Raw genomic sequence first — 19984 nt, 5'->3', positions numbered from 1 at the left:
AAAAGAGTGAGGATCGGTCTCAAAAAACAAAAGGCTGAGCATGGCGGCGCACGCTTGTAATCCCAGCTACTCGGGAGGCTGAGGCAAAAGAATCCCTTGAACCCGAGAGGCGGAGGTTGCAGTTAGCCGAGATCGCACCATGGCACTCCAGCCTGGGCGATAAAGCAAGACAGTCTCAAAAAACAACGAAAAAACAAAACCCCAACCTTCACAAAATTTTAGATGCAGTCTCAGGAAACCATGTCTTGAATATTAGTGGTGGACAATATCCCCAACAATTAACACAGTGCTTAGAAACAGTGGCACCACAAATCTTTTTTTTTTTTTTTTTTTTGAGACGGAGTTTCGCTCTTGTTACCCAGGCTGGAGTGCAATGGCGCAATCTCGGCTCACCGCAATCTCCGCCTCCTGGGTTCAGGCAATTCTCCTGCCTCAGCCTCCCGAGTAGCTGGGATTACAGGCACGCACCACCGTGCCCAGCTAATTTTTTGTATTTTTTTAGTAGAGACGGGGTTTCACCATGTTGACCAGGATGGTCTCGATTTCTTGACCTCGTGATCCACCCGCCTCGGCCTCCCAAAGTGCTGGGATTACAGGCTTGAGCCACCGCGCCCGGCCCCACAAATCTTTAAAATGATTTAAAAGCAGGCCGGGCGCGGTGGCTCAAGCCTGTAATCCCAGCACTTTGGGAGGCCGAGGCGGGTGGATCACGAGGTCAAGAAATCGAGACCATCCTGGTCAACATGGTGAAACCCCGTCTCTACTAAAAATACAAAAAATGATTTAGGCATGGTGGCGCGTGCCTGTAATCCCAGATACTCAGGAGGCTGAGGCAGGAGAATTGCCTGAACCCAGGAGGCGGAGGTGGCCGTGAGCCGAGATCGCGCCATTGCACTCCAGCCTGGGTAACAAGAGCGAACCTCCGTCTCAAAAAAAAAAAAAAAAAAAAAAAAAAAAAAAAATTAAAAGCATTTATATCAGATAACGGACAGCTGGTTAGCCCTCCTATGATCCTTAGCTTCGCAGTCCCGAACAGGAAACCGTGATTCAATATGCAGTAGCAAATCTAGGATGACAACGAGATACTCGCCACCTAGCCCATGATTTTCTTTTGTTAGTATTCAGTTCCTTGGGGATTACAGGGAGGAGCTCCCCTCTCCTCCGCTGAGGACTCTCATTTGCGCCGCTAGGACGGAGTGCCAGCATCCCCCAGCAGGCCGCAGCCAGCTAGGCCCCTCCCAAGCTCCGCGCGTCACCGGAAGTGAGGCGGCGGAAGTAGTATAACTTGCTCGGAGCCTGCCGGCGGGGCGCGGTGGGTTGGCGGGCTAGTGGGATGGCAGATGAGGAAGAGGACCCTACCGTGAGTGACCCTCTCTGTCCGAAACCTCTCTTTTCTTCACTCCCTCGGGCTCAGTAGCGGAGGCAGAGTTCAGGATCGGATCCGCTTGCCTTACTGAATTCAGCCGACAGATTTAGGGGACTTCACGCCCTTAGGATTGATCATTTTAGAAAGTGGGGAAAGACGGGAAGGAAGAGGTTTTGTGACCCCTTTCCCCTTGATTTTGGTCTGCATTTGCCAAACACTGTTTGAAACACCTACAGAATCATCAGAAGTCAAAACTAACATCTGTTAGCGCTCACTATCAACCAAACAGTTCAATTGCTAACAAAACTGTACTTACTGTGAAGTAATGGGAAAAGAATGCATTGAAAGTCAGAGAGCCAGGATTTCAAAATCTCCATTCTCTGAGCCATTTATTTAACTTTGAACATCAGTTCTCTTGTTGTAAAATAGGGTTACGGGCTTACTTCAGGAACGTTTTCAGCACTGTATAAACAAATGCTTAGTAAATATTAGTTTTGCTTACTACAGGGAGGTAGAATTTGATTCAGTATCAACTGTTTAACGTAACATTATCTAGCAATAGGCCACCTTAGTTCATTAAAATAAAACCTATAAGCCTGTTGCGGTGGCTTGTGCCTGTAATCACAACACTTTGGGAGGCCAAGGCGGGCGGATAATCTGAGGTCAGGAGTTCGAGACCAGCCTGACATGGAGAAACCCCGTATCTACTAAATATACAAAATTAGCCAGGCATGGTGGCACATACAAATAACCTCAGCTACTGGGAAGGCTGAGGCAGGATAATTGCTTGAACACCGGAGGTGGAGGTTGCAGTGCGCCGAGATCGCGCCATCACACTCCAGCCTGGGCAACAAGAGCGAAACTCCCGTCTCAAAATAAATAATAAAACCTATGGTCATTAGAACTCTTACACGTAGAAGTAGTAGGATTTTGTTTTTGTTTTTAGACGGAGTCTTGCTCTGTTGCCCAGGCTGAAGTGCAGTGGCGCGATCTCGGCTCAATGCAACCTCCGTCTCCCGGGTTCAAGCAATTTTCCTGCCTCAGCTTCCCGAGTAGCATGGATTACAGATGCACACCACCATGCCCAGCTAATTTGAATTTTTAGTAGAGATGGGGTTTCTCCATGTTGGTCAAGCTGGTCTCGAACTCCCAGCCTCATGATCCACCTGCCTCGGCCTCCCAAAGTTCTGGGATTACAGGCATGAGCCACCGCACATGGCCGCAGTAGGATTATTTGTTAGGAACGTTGTAGAAGCCCTATTTATCTAGTCCAACTTGCATGAGTTGGAAGTTGGACTAGATAGAGAGGTCCCTTCAGTGTTGAGGTTTCTTTTTCTTTTCTTTTCTTTTTTTTTTTTTTTTTGCTGCTTCCTTTAGGCTTTCTGTCCTGTCGAAAAGAAAAAAAATGTGTTAATTATTAAAATAGCAAATGCAATGAAATCACTTGACATTTTTATATATACATTTTAACTTTTAGTTTGAGGAAGAAAATGAAGAAATTGGAGGAGGTGCAGAAGGTGGACAGGGTAAAAGAAAGAGACTTTTTTCTAAAGAATGTAAGTAGTATTTGACAATGATTTTGTTATAGATGATGAAAACTCTTGGGCATGTCCTTTCAAAGTAGATTTATTGTTTTGAATGTATCCCTGTAGGGACAATATTCTCAGACTTGCCTATAAAATTCTGTTTAACTTTTCAATCAGATAGTACCGATCCTAACCAATTTTGTCTGTGTGTGTGTGTGTGTGTGTGTGTGTGTGTATAAATGGCTTTTTAAGTGAGCAGATGTAATTAGTGTTTTAATTTAGGGCAGAAGAACATGTCTCCGTTAGTTTTTCTCTGCCTTTACAGCAGTAAAAATGGAGACTCCTTTGACTGTAAGCCACAGGTAATAATGGATCCTGGAACAGGTGTTGAGAGGAGAATAGCAAGTGAGTTAGGGCTTGGGGCTTTGGACTAAGGCCATGAACAAAGGAAGAAGGTGGTGAACAGCTGGGTGCAGTGGCTCACTCCTGTAGTCCCAGCACTTTGGGAGGCTGAGACAGGCAGATCACTTGGGATCAGGGGTTTGAGATCAGCGTGGCCAACATGATAAAACTCCCTCTTTACTAAAACTAGAAAAATTAGCTGAATGTGCTCACTTGAACCCAGGAGGCAGAAGTTGCATGAGCCAAGACTGCCATTGCACTCTAGCCTGGGTGACACAGCAAGACTCTGTCTCAAAAAAAAAAAAAGCTGGTGAATAGTGTAAGGCATTGTAGTGACAGGGAGGCTGGATGCAGTGGCTCACGCCTGCAATCCCACCACTTTGGGAAGCCAAGGCAGGCAGATCACTTGAGCCCAGGAGGTCAAGACCAGCCTGGACAACACAGTGAAACCCTCTCTCTACAAAAAATACAAAAATTAGCAGGAGATGGTGGCATGCCCCTGTAGTTCCAGCTACTGTGGAGGCTGAGGTGAGAGGATTGCTTGAGCACAGGAGGTAGAGCAAGCAATTGTGCCACTGCACTCCAGCCTTGGTGACAGAACTAGACCCTGTCTCCATAATAAATAAATAAATAAACAAAATAAACAAAGGCTTAGAGATTATAATGTATTGATTCTCCATCCTACCCCCTCAGTTTGACTCTTTTTGGCAACACAAGGAAGGGAGAGCTGATGCTACCTACCACTGATGGTCCAGGCCAAGCCCTGGAACATAGCAGGAGAATGTGCTCTCCATCTCCCAGTCCTGGGTCCTTTATGTAAAATTGTATATAAGTAGTGAGAGATGAGGCAACACAGATTTATGAATACCTGGTTTATATGTGAGCTGGGTTATATGTGAGCAGTTCCCAAATGACCTTGAAACTACAGAGTCAGTATATCTTTTTTAAGAAAAAGTATTTCCTTAATTTTTATTTATTTTCTTTTTTCTATTATACTTAAGTTCTGGGGTACATGTGCAGAAAGTGCAGGTTTGTTACATAGGTGTACATGTGCCATGGTGGTTATGCATTCATCCCCCCAATTTTCATTTATTTTCTTAGAGAAAGGATCTCACTCTTCTGTCACCAGAGCTGGAGTACATTGGCATGATCATAGCTCACTGCAACCTCGAACACCTGGGCTCAAGTGATCCTTCTACCTTTGCCTCCTGAACAGCTGAGACTATAGGTGCATGCCAGCATGCCTGACTAATTTTTCTTTTCCCCGAGACAGAGTCTCGTTCTGTCACCCAGGCTGGGATACAGTGGCACAATTCCAGCTCACAGCAACCTCTGCCTCCTGGGTTGAAGCAATTCTCCTGCCTCAGCCTCCAGTGTAGCTAGTATTACAGGCGTGTGCCACCACACCTAGTTAATTTTTGTATTTTTATTTTTTAAAATTATTATTATTATTACTATTTTTTGAGACAGGGTTTCATCATGTTGGTCAGGCTGGTCTCAAACCCCTGACCTTGTGATCCACCCGCCTCGGCCTCCCAAAGTGCTGGGATTATGGGTGTGAGCCATTGAGCCTGGCCTAATTTTTGTATTTTTAGTAGAGATTGAGTTTCACCATGTTGGCCTGGCTGGTCTTGAACTCCTGATCTCCAGGTGATCTACCCTCCTCAGTCTCCCAAAGTGATGGAATTACAGGTGTGAGCCACTGCCCTCAGCATCCAGCCAATTTTAAAGTTTATTTTGTAGAGACAAGGTGCCACTATGTTGCACAGGTCTAGAACTCCTGGACTGAAGTAATCCTCTCACCTCGACCTCCCAGACTACAGAGATTACTTACAGCCATGAACCACTGCACCCAGCTTCTTTTTTTTTTGAGATAGTCTTATTCTATCACCCAGGCTAGAGTGCAGTAGCTTGATGTACCACACCCAGCTCATTTTTTTTTTTTAAACAGAGTTTTGCTCTTGTTGTCCAAGCTGGAGTGCAATGGTGCAATCACGGGTCACTGCAACCTCTGCCAGGTTCAAGTGATTCTCCTGCCTTAGCCTGCCGAGTAGCTGGGACTTCAGGCACGCGGTACCACACCTGGCTAATTTTTTGTATTTTTAATAGAATTGGGGTTTCGCCATGTTAGCCAGGCTGGTTTTGAACTCCTGACCTCAGGTGATCCGCCCACCTTGATCTCCCAAAGTGCTGGGACTACAGGCACCCAGTCAGACATTCTTTTTTATTTTTTATTATTTATTTATTATTATTATTTTTTTTGAGACGGAGTTTCGCTCTTGCTACCCAGGCTGGAGTGCAATGGCGCGATCTCGGCTCACCGCAACCTCCGCCTCCTGGGTTCAGGCAATTCTCCTGCCTCAGCCTCCTGAGTAGCTGGTATTACAGGCACGCACCACCATGCCCAGCTAATTTTTTGTATTTTTAGTAGAGACAGGGTTTCACCATGTTGACCAGGATGGTCTCAATCTCTTGACCTCATGATCCACCCGCCTCGGCCTCCCAAAGTGCTGGGATTACAGGCTTGAGCCACCGCGCCCAGCCTCTTTTTTATTTTTTAACCATCCAAATCCTTTTCCATATTTCATTTCCTTCCTAAAGCTGACCAATTCCTATTTCATTTCTCTGATGCTACTGAAACCATTATGTGATTTTACTTATTATATCAGCCTAAGAAGGGGATCCTTATACCACAGCATCCCAGAGTGATGTTCAGTTAGTTGTTAGCAAAGACCTTTGTTCCACTGAGATTACTTTGCGATGACAGGAATTTGGAATCGTTAGGCTTTTCCTTATCTTACCTGAATATTCATAGAGCTTACTGAAAGTTCTGTTCTCCAGAACGTTCAAAAAAAAATTGGTTAGCTGGGCATGGTGGCACACGCCTGTACTCCCAGCTACTTGGGAGGCTGAGGCAGGACAATTGCTTGAACCCAGGAGGCAAAGCTTGCAGTGAGCCAATATCGCACTATTGCACTCCAGCCTGGGCAATAAGAGCAAAACTCAGTCTCAAAAAAAAAAAAATACAAAAACAAAAACAAAACAAAACAAAAAAACTTGGGGGAGACTAGGTGCAGTGGCTCATGCCTGTAATCCCAGCACTTTGGAGGCCAAGGTGGGAGGATCACTTGAGGTTAGAAGTTCAAGACCAGCCTGACCAACATGGCAAAACGCCATCTCTACTAAAAGTACAAAAATTAGCTGGGCATTGTGGTGCATGCCTATAATTCCAGTTACTCAAGGGCCAGGCAAGGTGGCTCATGCCTGTAATCCCAGCACTTTGGGAGGCGGATCATGAGGTCAGGAGGTGAAGACCATCCTGGGTAACATGGTGAAACCCCATCTCTACTAATAGAAAAAATTAGCGGGGCATGGTGGCATGCGCCTGTAGTCCCAGGTACTCAGGAGGCTGAGGCAGGAGAATCGCTTGAACTGGGAACATGAGGTTGCAGTGAGCCGAGATCACACCACTGCATTCTAGTCTGGGCGACAGAGCGAGACTCCCTCTCAAAAAAAAAAAAAAAAAAATTCCAGCTACTCAGGAGGTTGAGGCTCAAGAATCGCTGGAACCTGGGAGGCAGAGGTTGCAGTGGGCCTATTTCAAAGCATTCTCTCGCATTTCTTTATGCTTTTATAGACCCTTTAACCAAATAGTTTACATACTTCCCATATAATAAGTTTCCTTTTTCAGTGAAATATATTTTCCTTCTGGTGAATTCTGCTCATCAAAATGTTAGTGATAAAGTATCTTCCTCAAAATATTTAAACAAAAACAGTAAGCTTACGATGGAGAATTCTGGAAGACACCATAGCATCACCAACAGTGTACAATATATTGACATTATGTACCCCTGATATGATGCATTAAGAGGACACATCACCTTGGTATTCTTTCTAGTAATGTATAACTTCAGTCAAATGATGAGAAAACATCAAAGAAACCCAAATTGAGGGAGAGTCTACAAGATAATTGACCAATATTCTTCAAAACTGTCAAGGTTTTTTGTAAACAATGGTTTCATTTAAAAAAACAAGTGTCAAAGTTTTGAAAGACGAAAAAGCTGAGGAACTACTAGAGATTGGAGGGAACAAAGGAGGTATGACAACTAAATATTTTGGGATCCTGGAACAGATGAAGGACATTGGTGGAAAAACTCGTAAAATCTGAATAAAGTCTGTACTTGTACCGTTGTTAATTTCTTAGCTTTGATGACTCCCTGTGTTTGTATAACATGTTAACATAAGGGGAAGCTGGATATAGGGCATATGGGAACTCTGTACTATTTTTGCAACTCAGCTATAAATCTAAAATTATCTTCAAAAAAAAAAAAAAGGCAAAAAAAGTACAGGATCCAAAAAGTAAAGATAGGAACTATTGGCTCCTGTGCTTTTTTCCTCCTGTTTCTGGACCTCACAACTCTTGCCAGTGTAAACCCTAGGGATGTGTCTGTCTCAGGCTGGTTTCCAAGTCCCTTTACTTCTGTAGACCTGCTCTACTTTCTTCTCTTTGCACCTCTACTAGTTTTTGTTTCTTCTAAATAGGAGAATTATTCTTCTTAATTTACTCATTTCTTCTTTTAGAAGTATTCTACAAGTATCTTTTTTTGAAAAAATAAAACTGGCAGGGCACAGTGGCTCACACCTGTAATCCCAGCACTTTGGGAGGCCGAGGTGGGTGGATCGTGAGATGTTCAAGACCAGCCTGACCAACATGGTGAAACCCCGTCTCTCTTAAAACAAAAAAAACTTAGATATAAATTGTGCAAGTCTTAAGTGAACAGCTTGCTGAATTTTATGTATACTATACAGTTGGCTCTCCATATCCATGGGTTCTGCATCCATGGATTCAACCAAACTCAGATGGAAAATACTCAGAAAAAACTGTGTCTGTATTGAATATGCACAGACATTTTTCCCTTGTCATTATTCCCTAAACAATGTAGCATAACAACTATTTACATAGCATTTACATTGTATTAGGTATTGTAAGAGATTTAGAGATGATTTAAAATCTAGAGGCCAGGTGCAGTGGCCTATTCCTATAATCCCAACATTTTGGGGCAGGCAGGTCACCTGAGGTTGGGAGTTAGAGACCAGCCTGACCAACATGGAGAAACCCCATCTCCACAAAAAAATACAAAATTAGCTGGGCGTGGTGGTGCATGCCTATAATCCCAGCTACTCTGGAGGCTGAGGCTGAGGCTGAGGCATGAGAATCACTTTAACCAGAGAGGCAGAGTTTATAGTGAGCCGAGATCGCACCATTGCACTCCAGCCTGTGCAACGAGAGCAAAATTTCACCTCAAAAAATAATAAATAAATAGCCAGGAATGGTGGCTTACTCCTGTAATCCCAGCACTTTGGGAGGCCGAGGCTGGTGGATCACCTGAGATTGGAAATTAAAGACCAGCCTGGCCAACATGGAGAAACCCCATCTCTACTAAAAATACAAAATTAGCCGGGCATAGTGGTGTGCGCCTGTAATCCCAGCTACCTGGGAGGCTGAGGCAGGAGAATTGCTTGAACCCGGGAGGTGGAGGCTGCCGTGAGCCGAGATTGAGCCATTGTACTCCAGCCTGGGCAACAAGAGTGAAACTCCGTCCCAAAAATAAATAAATAAATACAGACAGACAGATAGGATGTGCATCGGTTATATACAAACACTATGCCATTTTATATCTGGGATTTTGGTATCCATGGGAAATCCTAGAACCAAGCTCCCAAGGATACTAAGGGACAACTGTATGCACACACACACACGTACTCTCTCTCTTTCACACACGTAACCATTACTAAGATCAAGATACAAAACACTTCCAGCATTTGACAGCATTTTTTAACATTTACAAATACCCCTTTGAGAATCTGATAAAAGTTATAATTATTCCCAGAAAAATGCCCACGTACAGATAATGTGTAAAATTTTTCTGTATGATTTCAGGGTAGTCTCAAGGACTTCTTAAAGCTTGTCTCTGTACTAAGAGTTTATAGACAATAGGATAAGAATCCATGTGGATCTCAGCTGGTTTTGGTGGCTCACACCTGTAATCCCAGCACTTTAGGAGGCCAAGACAGGAGGATTGCTTGAGTCCAGGAGTTTGGGACCACCTTGGGCAACAAGGTGCGATCCTGTCTCTACAAAAAAAATAAAAATAAATTTTTGCCAGGTGCGGTGGCTCATGTCTGCAATCCCAGCACGTTGGGAGGCCCAGGCGGGCGGATCACGAGGTCAAGAGATGAAACCCCGTCTCTACTAAAAATTAGCTGGGCATGGTGGAACGTGCCTGTAGTCCCAGCTACTCAGGACGCTGAGGCAGGAGAATTGCTTGAACCTGGGAGGTGGAGGTTGCAGTGAGCTGAGATTGCACTACTGCACTCCAGCCTGGTGCCTGTCAACAGAATAAGACTTTGTCTCAATAAATAAATAAATAAATAAATAAATAAATAAATTTTTAGAAAGCAGTTCAAAACCAGCCTGGGCAACATAGTGAGACACCTGTATCTAGAAAAAAATTTTAAATGGCTGGATGTGGTAGCTCATGCCTGTAAGTCTGATAGTTTGGGAGGCCAAGGCAGGCAGATCACTTGAGGCCAGGAGTTCAAGACTAGCCTGGGCAACATGGCAAAACTGACTCTGCTAAAAAATAAAAAAAAAATTAGGTAGGTGTCGTAGCACATGCCTGTAATCCTAGCTACTTGGAGGCTGAAGCTGGAGAATCTCTTGAACCCAGGAGGTGGAGGTTACAATGAGCTGAGATGCCATTGCTCTCCAGCCTGGGTGACACAGTGAGACTTCTGTCTCAAAAAAAAAAAAACCCAAAACCCCATAAATTACCCCAGCATAGTGACATGTGCTTGTAGTCTCAGCTGCTTGCATGAGCCAGGGAGGTTGAGGCTGCAGCAAGCTGTGACTACAACACCACTCCAGCCTGGGAGACAGAGCCAAGACTGTCTCAAAAAAGCTGGGAGCGGGGCGGGGGTCAGGGGAAGAATTCATATGGATCCTGTCTGCCCTAAACAACTACTAGCAAGTGCGATGCTGTTGTGGGTAGGAATGAAGAAAGACTCGAACCAGATTAGCTGTGTTCAAATTCAGGTTCCATCTCTACTAGCTTTGTGACCTTGGGTAAATCAGTTAACACAGTGCTTTAATTTTCTCATCTATGGAATGGGCGTAATTAGTAGTATCTACCTCAAAGGATCATTGTGAGGATTAAATGAGTTATATATGCAAAGGACTTATGACCGGACCTGGCATATAATAAGGGATATATGTGGGGTTTTTTTGTTTTGTTTTGTTCCTTCGTTTGAGATGGAGTCTCTGTCTCCCAGGCTGGAGTGCAGTGGTGCAATCTCGGCTCACTGCAACCTCTGCCTCTCAGGATCAAGCAATTCTGCCTCAGCCTCCCGAGTAACTGGGAGTACAGGTGCCCACCATGCCAAGCTAATTTTTGTCTTTTTAGTAAAGACAAGGCTTCACCATGTTGGCCAGGCTTCGTCTCGAACCCCTGTCCTCAGGTGATCTGCCTGCCTCGGCCTCCCAAAGTGTTGGGATTAATTATAGGGGTGAGCCACTGAACCGACACATTTTATCTTTTGGCAATTTTTTTTTATTTTTCTATATTAGACTTCTCTCACTCTCTCTTTTTTTTTTTTAGTCTCACTCTGTCGCCCAGGCTGGAGTGCACTGGTGTGATCTCAGCTCACTGCAACCTCCACCTCCTGGGTTCAAGTGATTCTCTCTCATGCCTTAGCCTCCCTAGTAGCTGGGCTTATAGGCATGTGCCAACACCCCCAGCTGATTTTTGTGTTTTTTTTAGTAGAGATGGGGTTTCACCTTGATGGCCAGGCTCGTCTCAAACTTCTGACCTCAAGTGATCTGCTTCAGCCTCCCAAAGTGCTGGGATTACAGGCATGAGCCATTATCTTGGCCTATGCCCAGATTATATATATATATATATATATATATATATATATATATATATATTATTTTTTTTTTGTATAGACAGGGTTTTGCCATGTTGCTTAGGCTGGTCTCAAACTTCCTAGCTCATGCAGTCTACTTGCCTGGGCCTCCCAAAGTGCTGGGATTACAGGTGTGGGCCACTGTGCCTGACCTAGATTTACCTTTTGTATTTCCTATGGTTTCTTTGGATGAAGCCTGAAAGGGCTTTCCTGGCAGTTGTTCTGATCTAGGAAATGTCAACATTTGGCCAGGCACAGTGGCTCATGCCTGTAATTCCAGCACTTTTAGAGGCCGAGGAAGGCAAATCACGTGGTCAGGAGTTCGAGACCAGCCTGGCCAACATGGTGAAACCCTGTCTCTACTAAAAATACAAAAAAATTAGCTGGGCATGGTGGCCCATGCCTGTAATCCTAGCTACTCAGAAGGCTGAGGCAGGAGAATTGCTTGAACCTGAGAGGTGGAGGTTACAGTGAGCTGAGATTGTGCCACTGCACTGCAGCCTGGGCGACAAAGCGAGACTCCAGCTCAGGAAAAAAAAAAAAAATCAAAAATCTTTGTAATAAGCCCTCTCCTTTCTCATTTTGATTACCTTGTTTCTTCCTGTAAGAAGGCATTTGGATACTTTCTCTCATGTCTTTTCCCCTTTGTAATTAGTAGAGTCGGCCTTTTTTCCAATGCCCCACTGCCATGTCTACACACAAAAAGCACCGCCAGGAAAGGCTAAGCTGTTGCTGTCTGTCCCCTGCCAGAGTTTCCTACTTAAAGGTGTTGGGGGAGGGAGAGGGTAGAGACTGGTGAGTAGATGCTAGACATTAGGGAAAGACTTTACCTTAGGGTTCAGTAGCTGGGAGGAAGGAAGAGTTTGTTGGAGGTTAAGTGGGAACAGTTGGTCATCAGACTATGCTTAAACCTTTTAAACCAGAATCCATACTTGGAGACAACAAATACAATGTAAATATGTTTTTATACCAATATTATCTATAACTTGGTTGATTTCTAGTTAATTTTTAAAATATCAAATTGTTAAATCTGTAAAAATGAACAAAAGTGATCGTTCTTTTACAGTGCGATGTATGATGTATGGCTTTGGGGATGACCAGAATCCTTATACTGAGTCAGTGGATATTCTTGAAGATCTTGTCATAGAGTTTATCACTGAAATGGTAAGAATCTTTTTTTGTTGTTGTTTGTTTTTGTTTTTGTTTTATTGAAATGGTAAGATTCTTTCACAACTGGTCTTAGTAATTGAAGAATGGATTTGAAATATTAAACTTAGCCAGGCACAGTGGATCACATGAGATCGGGGTTTGAGACCAGCCTGAACAACATGGAAAAACCTTATCTCTACTAAAAAATGCAAAAGTAGCTGGGTGTGGTGGTGCATGCCTATAATCCCGTATACTTGGGAGACTGAGGCAGGAGAATGGCTTGAACTCAGGAGGTGGAGGTTGCGGTGAGCCTAGATTGTGCCATTGCACTCTAGCCTGGGCAACAAGAGCAAAACTCTTGTCTAAAAAAAAAAAAAACACGAAATATTAAACTTTAGATAAGACTAGAATTTATGGCATCCCTTAGAAATAAGCTATCCATTTGAGTGCTTGTTTGCAGAATTTACTGTTTACTATTATTAAGGATAGGGGTTATACATATATATTCTATTCCCCGTTCTTCCATTTTTTATAAGGACATAATTATAAAATCCTTGAGTCAAATAAAAATATTACCCGTAATGCCATTATTCAACATAGGTTTTTTCCCCCCTCCTTTTCCAGTATTTAAAGATATACAATGTTTGTGTGTGTGTCTGTGTGTGAGACAGGATCTCACTCTGTTGCCCAGGCTGGAGTGCAGTGGCATCATTGCTCACTGCAGCTGGGACCTTCTGGACTCATGTGGTCCTCCTACCTCAGCCTTTCAAATATCTGGGACTATAGGCACATGCCACCATGCTCTGCTAGTTTTTAAATTTCCTGTAGAGACAGGGTCTCACTATGTTGCCCAGATTGGTCTTGAACTCCTGGGTTCAAGTGATCTATCACCTCAGCCTCCCAAAGTGCTGGGATTATAGGCATAAGCCACTATGTCTGGCTTAATGCCATATTATTAAGTATTTAGCTTCTATTTTTCTATTATGTCATTAGAAATAATGTTATGTACAATTCAAAATGAGATTTAAAAATAAAAAAAGAGAAATAATGTTATGATAGATCTTCGATTTTTCACAGGTGAGTATATAATGATGGGATGAGATAGTTATTTGATTTTTAGAAAACCCACCAGTATTTATTAGGTATTAAGATGGAGGAGGACACAAAGTAAAAATGAAATGGATGGGTACACATAATTATGAAATTATTTTATAGAAATTAAGACAAAATCTACATATATCAAAAAACAAAAAAGGAACAATAAAGTTGACAGTTTTAATGTCTTGACAGTTTTAATGTCCTTAAGATTTTTTTAAAGTGCTTCTGAAGCATAAAGGGGAACATTGCTAACCCAGTAGAAAATGGACAAAGGGCTGGGCGCAGTGGCTCAAACCTGTAATCCCAGCACTTTGGGAGACCGAGGTGGGCAGATCATGAGGTCAAGAGATGGAGACCATCCTAGCCAACATAGTGAAACCCCGTCTCTACTAAAATATAAAAAAAAATTAGCTCGGTGTGGCAGTGCATGTCTGTAGTCCCAGCTACTCGGGAGGCTGAGGCAGGAGAATTGCTTGAACCTGGGATGCGGAGGTTGCAGTGAGCCGAGATCACGCCACTGCACTCCAGCCTGGTGCCTAGCCACAGAGCGAGACTCTGTCTCAAAAAAAAAAAAAAAAAAGAAAGAAAATGGACAAAGGACATGAGTAGAAAGATAATTCACAAATGAATAGCCATAATAAGATAAAATCTTCAACCTCACTTGCAATTAATTAATAAATGCAAATTAAAACAGTAAAATGTTAGATTTTTAAAAATGAAATGTAATATGTTTCTTTGTAATAGACTCACAAGGCGATGTCCATTGGAAGACAAGGTCGAGTACAAGTTGAGGATATCGTCTTCTTGATTCGAAAGGACCCAAGGAAATTTGCCAGGGTTAAAGACTTGCTTACTATGAATGAAGAATTGAAACGAGCTAGAAAAGCATTTGATGAAGCAAACTATGGATCTTGACACTTTTTGTAGTTTCTGAAAATTGCCATCTGGGGATATCATATATAATAACTGTGTATCTTCCAAAGTAAGGTTCTGATATCTAGCCATGGAAATGAAAGATGGAGAAACACAAAGTTTTCAGCCTTTATTTATTTTTACTTTTTAGAGATGGGTTTCACCATGTTGGCCAGGCTGGTGTCGAACTCCTGACCTCAGGTTATCCACCCACCTCAGCCTCCCAAAGTGCTGGGATTACAGGCGTGAGCCACTGAGCCCAGCCTCAGCCTTTATTTTTATGCCTTTGATTTTAGAGTGATATTGGTGCATTTAATTGCCTGCCTTTATATTACCATACTTGAATTACTGGGTTTTAATGACCACTCACAAATCACAGTACCTTGCAAACCATGCAGTTCCTTCTGACTTTTGACTATCTAAAGGATAAAGCAGTATTTAAGTGTTAGGTATGTTTATGCCCTTGTAAGCTATACTGTAGCTGTTTAATATGAGAAATCTAAATGGCATTTTTGACTTGACAGCTCAGACATGGACTTTATGTATTCGGAAGTTTTAAGACAACAATTAGTACTAGTCTAGTTTATTATTAAACATTATTAAAGATATGAACTGGGCCAGCCATGGTGGCTCATGCCTGTAATCCCAGCACTTTGGGAGGCCAAGGCAGGTGGATAACTTGAAGCCAGGAGTTCTAGACCAGCCTGGCCAATATAGCAAAACTCCGCCTCTACTAAAAATTCAAAAATTAGCCAGACATGGTGGCACCTGCCTGTAATCCCAGCCACTTGGGAGGCTGAGGCAGAATTGCTTGAACCCAGGAGGTGGAGATTGCAGCGAGCTGAGATGGTGTCACTGCACTTCAGCCTGGGCAATAGGTGTGAATGACTCTGTCTCAAACAAATAAATATAGATAATGAACTGGTTTGCATTTATTTTAAAGAGATGATGGAGAAAATACAGTTTTTTGTAAGAATGTTTATCTCTTTTAAAAGATAAGTTGTTTTAATTTTCTTCAGATAACAAGTTATTATTTTCATTTAAGAAATTTAAGTTTCAGAATGGCCGGGCGCGGTGGCTCAAACCTGTAATCCCAGCACTTTGGGAGGCCGAGGCGGGTGGATCACGAGGTCAAGAGATCGAGACCATCCTGGTCAACATGGTGAAACCCCGTCTCTACTAAAAATACAAAAAATTAGCTGGGTATGGTGGCGCGTGCCTGTAATCCCAGCTACTCAGGAGGCTGAGGCAGGAGAATTGCCTGAACCCGGGAGGCGGGAGGCGGAGGTTGCACTGAGCCGAGATCGCGCCATTGCAGTCCAGCCTGGGTAACAAGAGCGTAACTCTGTCTCAAAAAAAAAGAAACTAAGTTTCACATAAATAATGCTGTGTTGGAAGGCTTTTTGAGATAAAATCTTTTCGGACTTATAACATCCTGTTAAGTTTTAGAACTTGTTTTCCCAGATCAGATTCAATCTTCTAAAACTAAATGCTTTCAGTAGCAGGAATGGCATTGCTTAAAAAGCTGATGGCAGGATAAGCATTTGGGTTAGTGTTTTATTTACATATTTGTAAGTACTTGTTCATTGTGGAAATGTGTCCTTTGTGGCTAAACCATATGTGGCTATGGAAACCATGTTTGTGGTTCTGGATATACAGGTTTTGTGTGTATTTAGTCTATTGTATTAAATTATTGCCCTTAGCTTTAAGGATTATAAATGGATTTAAGTAGATCATTGAATGTTATTGTTTATGAAACTTACTTTTGTGTGCTGCTTATAAACATGATCTATAAATCAGTGCTTGGGAAAAGTTTACTCTCTTAACCTACTGATACAAGAATAAAGTATGAACAATTAAACAGGTTGATGCTTGCATCTGACTGATTCATGACTTTTTTTCCTCCCAGAATGTTATGCCCATTACTAGTAATACGATAATTCTTGCTGCTTAATCAAGCTGAAAACTTTTTTTATTTCAGTGCATATCTGGGTGAATCTTTTGTTATTTAAAAAAGCAAGGCTGGACACAGTGGCCCATGCTTGTAATCCCAGAATTTTGGGAGGGGTAGGCAGGAGGATCACTTGAGCGCAGGAGTTGGAGACCAGTATGGGCAACATAGTAAAACCCCCGTCTCTACTAAAAATCAAGGCCAGGAGCAGTGACTCACACCTGTAATCCCAGCATTTGGGAGGCCAAGGCCGGTGGATTGATTAAGGTCAGGAGTTCAAGAACTGACCAACATCGTGAAACCCTGTCTCTACTAAAAATACAAAAATATTAACCAGGTATGGTAGCATGCCTGTAGTCCCAGCTACTCAGGAGACTGAGGCGGGAGGATTGCTTGAGCCAGGATCTGGAGACCAGCCTGGGCAAGATGACAAGATCCCATTTCTGTTTAAAAAAAAAAAAAAAGCCAGGCACAGTGGTGTGCACTTGGCGGTCCCAGGTACTCAGGAGGGTGAGGCGGGAGAATCACTTGAGCCTGGGAGGTCAAGGCTGCAGTGAACTGCTCACTCTCACCCAGGCTGGAGTGCAGTGGCATAATCACACATAATCACAGCTCACTGCCTGGACCTCCTGGGCTCAAATGATCCTCCTACCTCAGCCTCTGAGTAGCTGGAACTATAGGCATGCGTAGCTAGAGAAGCTATTTCACTGTGTTGCCCAGGCTGAGTGGGGCTTTGTGTTAAGACTATTTTAGGTTGCAAGTGATATAACTTAACTCAAAACTATTAATAGCATAAACAAAGAAGGAATTTATTGGCTTACCAAACCAAAACATGGGAAAGAAGGGATGGAGCTGATTTTAGGGTTGACTAGATCTAAGTACTTGAGAAGCAAGACTCTGTCTCTGTCTTTTATCCTAATTTTGGTTTTATTCTCAGCATGGCAAAGGAATATGATGGCCAGCAGTTCTAGGGTTCCCTCCTTACAAATCCAATTTGAAGAAGCTGCTTCACTTCCTAATATAGAAAATTCCGGCTGGGCGCGGTAGCTCACATCTGTAATCCAAGCACTTTGGAGGCCAAGGCAGGCGGATCACCTGAGGTCGGGAGTTCAAGACCAGTCTGACCAACATGGTGAAACCCCGTCTTAAAATTCCAAGCAAGGATTATGATGATCCAAGCTCTGCTTATTTTCTTCCTGGACCAATCACTATGTCCAGGAAGAAGTTGTACTATATCCTGGATCTCATGCCCCACTTATGGTAATAAAGGGCTTGGCATGGGATTGGGAACTGGGAGCTGGATACTGCTATTAGCACAAAGGGGAAAGAAGCTCGGCGGGCTGACTTGATTCGTGAGTGTACTTATTAACTTCAAATTCCAGTAGTAAGGTGGCAAGGCTGTCTTCCAGTATCTAGAATTGCACAGTGTAAATGGTAGCCACTAGCCACATGTGGCTATTTACATTTTAAAATGAGAAAAATTCAGCTGGGTATGGTGGCTCACGCCTGTAATCCCAGCTCTTTGGGAGGCCGAGGCAGGCAGATCACTTGAGGTCAGGAGTTCAAGACCAGCCTGGCCAACATAGTGAAATGCCATCTCTACCAAAAATACAAAAATTAGCTGGGTGTGGTGGCATATGCCTGTAATCCCAGCTACTTAGGTGGTTGAGATAGGAGAATTGTTTGAACTCAGGAGGCAGAGGCTACTGCAATCCGAGATCACACCACTGCACTCCAGCCTGGGTAACAGAGTGAGACTCTGTCTCTAAAATATTTTTAAAGTGATAATAATATGAAAAATTCACTTCCTTATTGTGTTTGCTATATTTCAAGTTCTCAAAAGCCTTATGGTAAGCGGGTACAGCATTGAACAGTGCTGATATGGAACATTTCCATCATTATAGAAAATTCTTTTGGACAGTGCTGATCTGGACTATACATGTGCTCTCTCCTAAATTAATTCATTTTTTTAACCTACTATGGAAAATCTTAAGTATATACAATAATAGTATAACGAGCCCCCAGCTTCAACATGTAACCAACTTCTTGCCAATTTGTCCTATCCCCCTACCTTTAAATAATTTTTTTTTTAAATTTTTGGACCTTGGTTTCAGAACCCTTACCTTACCTTTTTCAAGGTTGGTGGGGGGCATATTATTTTAAAACAAATCCGGCTGGGTGCAATGGCTCATGCCTGTAATCACACTTTGGGAGGCCAAGGTGGGTGGATCACCTGAGGTCAGGAGTTTGAGACCAGCCTGGCCAAACAAAGTGAAACTCCATCTCTACTAAAAATTCAAAAATTAGCTGGGCATGGTTGCAGATGCCTGTAATCCCCGCTACTCTGGAGTCTGAGGCAAGAAAATCCCTCGAACCCAGGAGGTAGAGGTTGCGGTGAGTCGAGATCGTGCCATTTCACTCCAGCCTGGGCGACAAGAGCAAGACTCCATCTCAAAAAACTAAAAAAAGCAAATCTCAGACATCGTTGTATCATTTCATTTATAAATACTTCAGTACTTGTGTGTGTGTGTGTGTGTGTGTGTATGTGTGAAAAAGTCTCACTCTGTCTCCCAGGCTGGAGTGCAGTGGCACCATCTCGGCTCACTGCAACCTCTGCCTCCTGGGTTCAAGTGATTCTCCTGCCTCAGCTTGTTGAGTAGCTGAGATTACAGGCATCTGCCACCATGCCCAGCTAATTTTTGTCTTTTTAGTAGAAACAGGCTTTCACCTTGTTGGCCAGGTTGATCTTTAACTCCTTACCTCAAGTGATCCACACACCTTGGCCTCCCAAAGTGCTGGGATTACAGGCATTAGCCATCGCACCCAAACTTTAGTACATATTTCTAACAAAAAAAGTTTAAAAAGCCCAAATAGAAGGCCGGGCGCGGTGGCTCACGCCTATAATCCCAGCACTTTGGGAGGCCGAGGCGGATGGATCACGAGGTCAAGAGATAGAGACCATCCTGGTCAACATGGTGAAACCTCGTCTGTACTAAAAATACAAAAATTAGCTGGGCATGGTGGTGTGTGCCTGTAGTCCCAGCTACTCGGGAGGCTGAGGCAGGAGAATTGCTTGAACCCAGGAGGCAGAGGTTGCGGTGAGCCGAGATCGTGCCATTGCACTCCAGTCTGGGTAACAGCAGCAAAACTCTGTCTTGGAAAAAAAAAAAAAAAAAGCCCAAATAGTATGACCATATCCTATCAAAAATTAACATTAATTCTTCAATATTTCATCTGATACCCAATTCCTGGCTTTTTTTTTTTTTTTTTTTTTTTTTTTTTTTTAAGCTCTTATTCTGTTGCCCAGGCTAGAGTTGAAGTGCAGTGGCACGATCATGGCTTATTGCAGTCTTGGCCTTCTAGATTTAAGAAATCCTCCCACCTGGCCGGGGGTGGTAGCTAGCGCCTATAATCCAAGCACTTTGGAGGCCAAGGCGAGTGGATCACCTGAGGTCAGGAGTTCAAGACCAGCCTGACCAACATGGTGGAACCCCGTCTTTATTAAAAAAAAAAAAAGAAAGAAAGAAATCCTCCTACCTTAATCTCCCAAGGGGCTAGGACTACAGGTTTGCAGCACCACAACTGGCTAATTTTTAAAATTTGTTTGTAGAGAGA

General features: G+C 43.1%; 1 protein-coding gene across 1 annotated transcript; it reads left to right on the top strand.

The window, feature by feature from the left end:
* Window positions 1–1263: 1263 nt before the first annotated feature.
* On the top strand, window positions 1264–16283 carry TAF13 (TATA-box binding protein associated factor 13). The gene is made up of 4 exons (XM_054236624.2): window positions 1264–1360; window positions 2844–2922; window positions 12326–12423; window positions 14251–16283. The coding sequence occupies exons 1-4, from the start codon at window positions 1334–1336 to the stop codon at window positions 14419–14421; spliced, it is 375 nt and encodes a 124-aa protein (XP_054092599.1). The 5' UTR covers window positions 1264–1333; the 3' UTR covers window positions 14422–16283.
* The last annotated feature ends 3701 nt before the right edge of the window (window positions 16284–19984 follow it).

Source organism: Callithrix jacchus, chromosome 7 (assembly GCF_049354715.1).
Source record: "Callithrix jacchus isolate 240 chromosome 7, calJac240_pri, whole genome shotgun sequence".
Classification (NCBI taxonomy): Eukaryota; Metazoa; Chordata; class Mammalia; order Primates; family Cebidae; genus Callithrix; species Callithrix jacchus.
The sequence above is the reverse complement of the archived record's forward strand: the minus strand, read 5'-3'. Positions and strand labels throughout refer to the sequence as shown.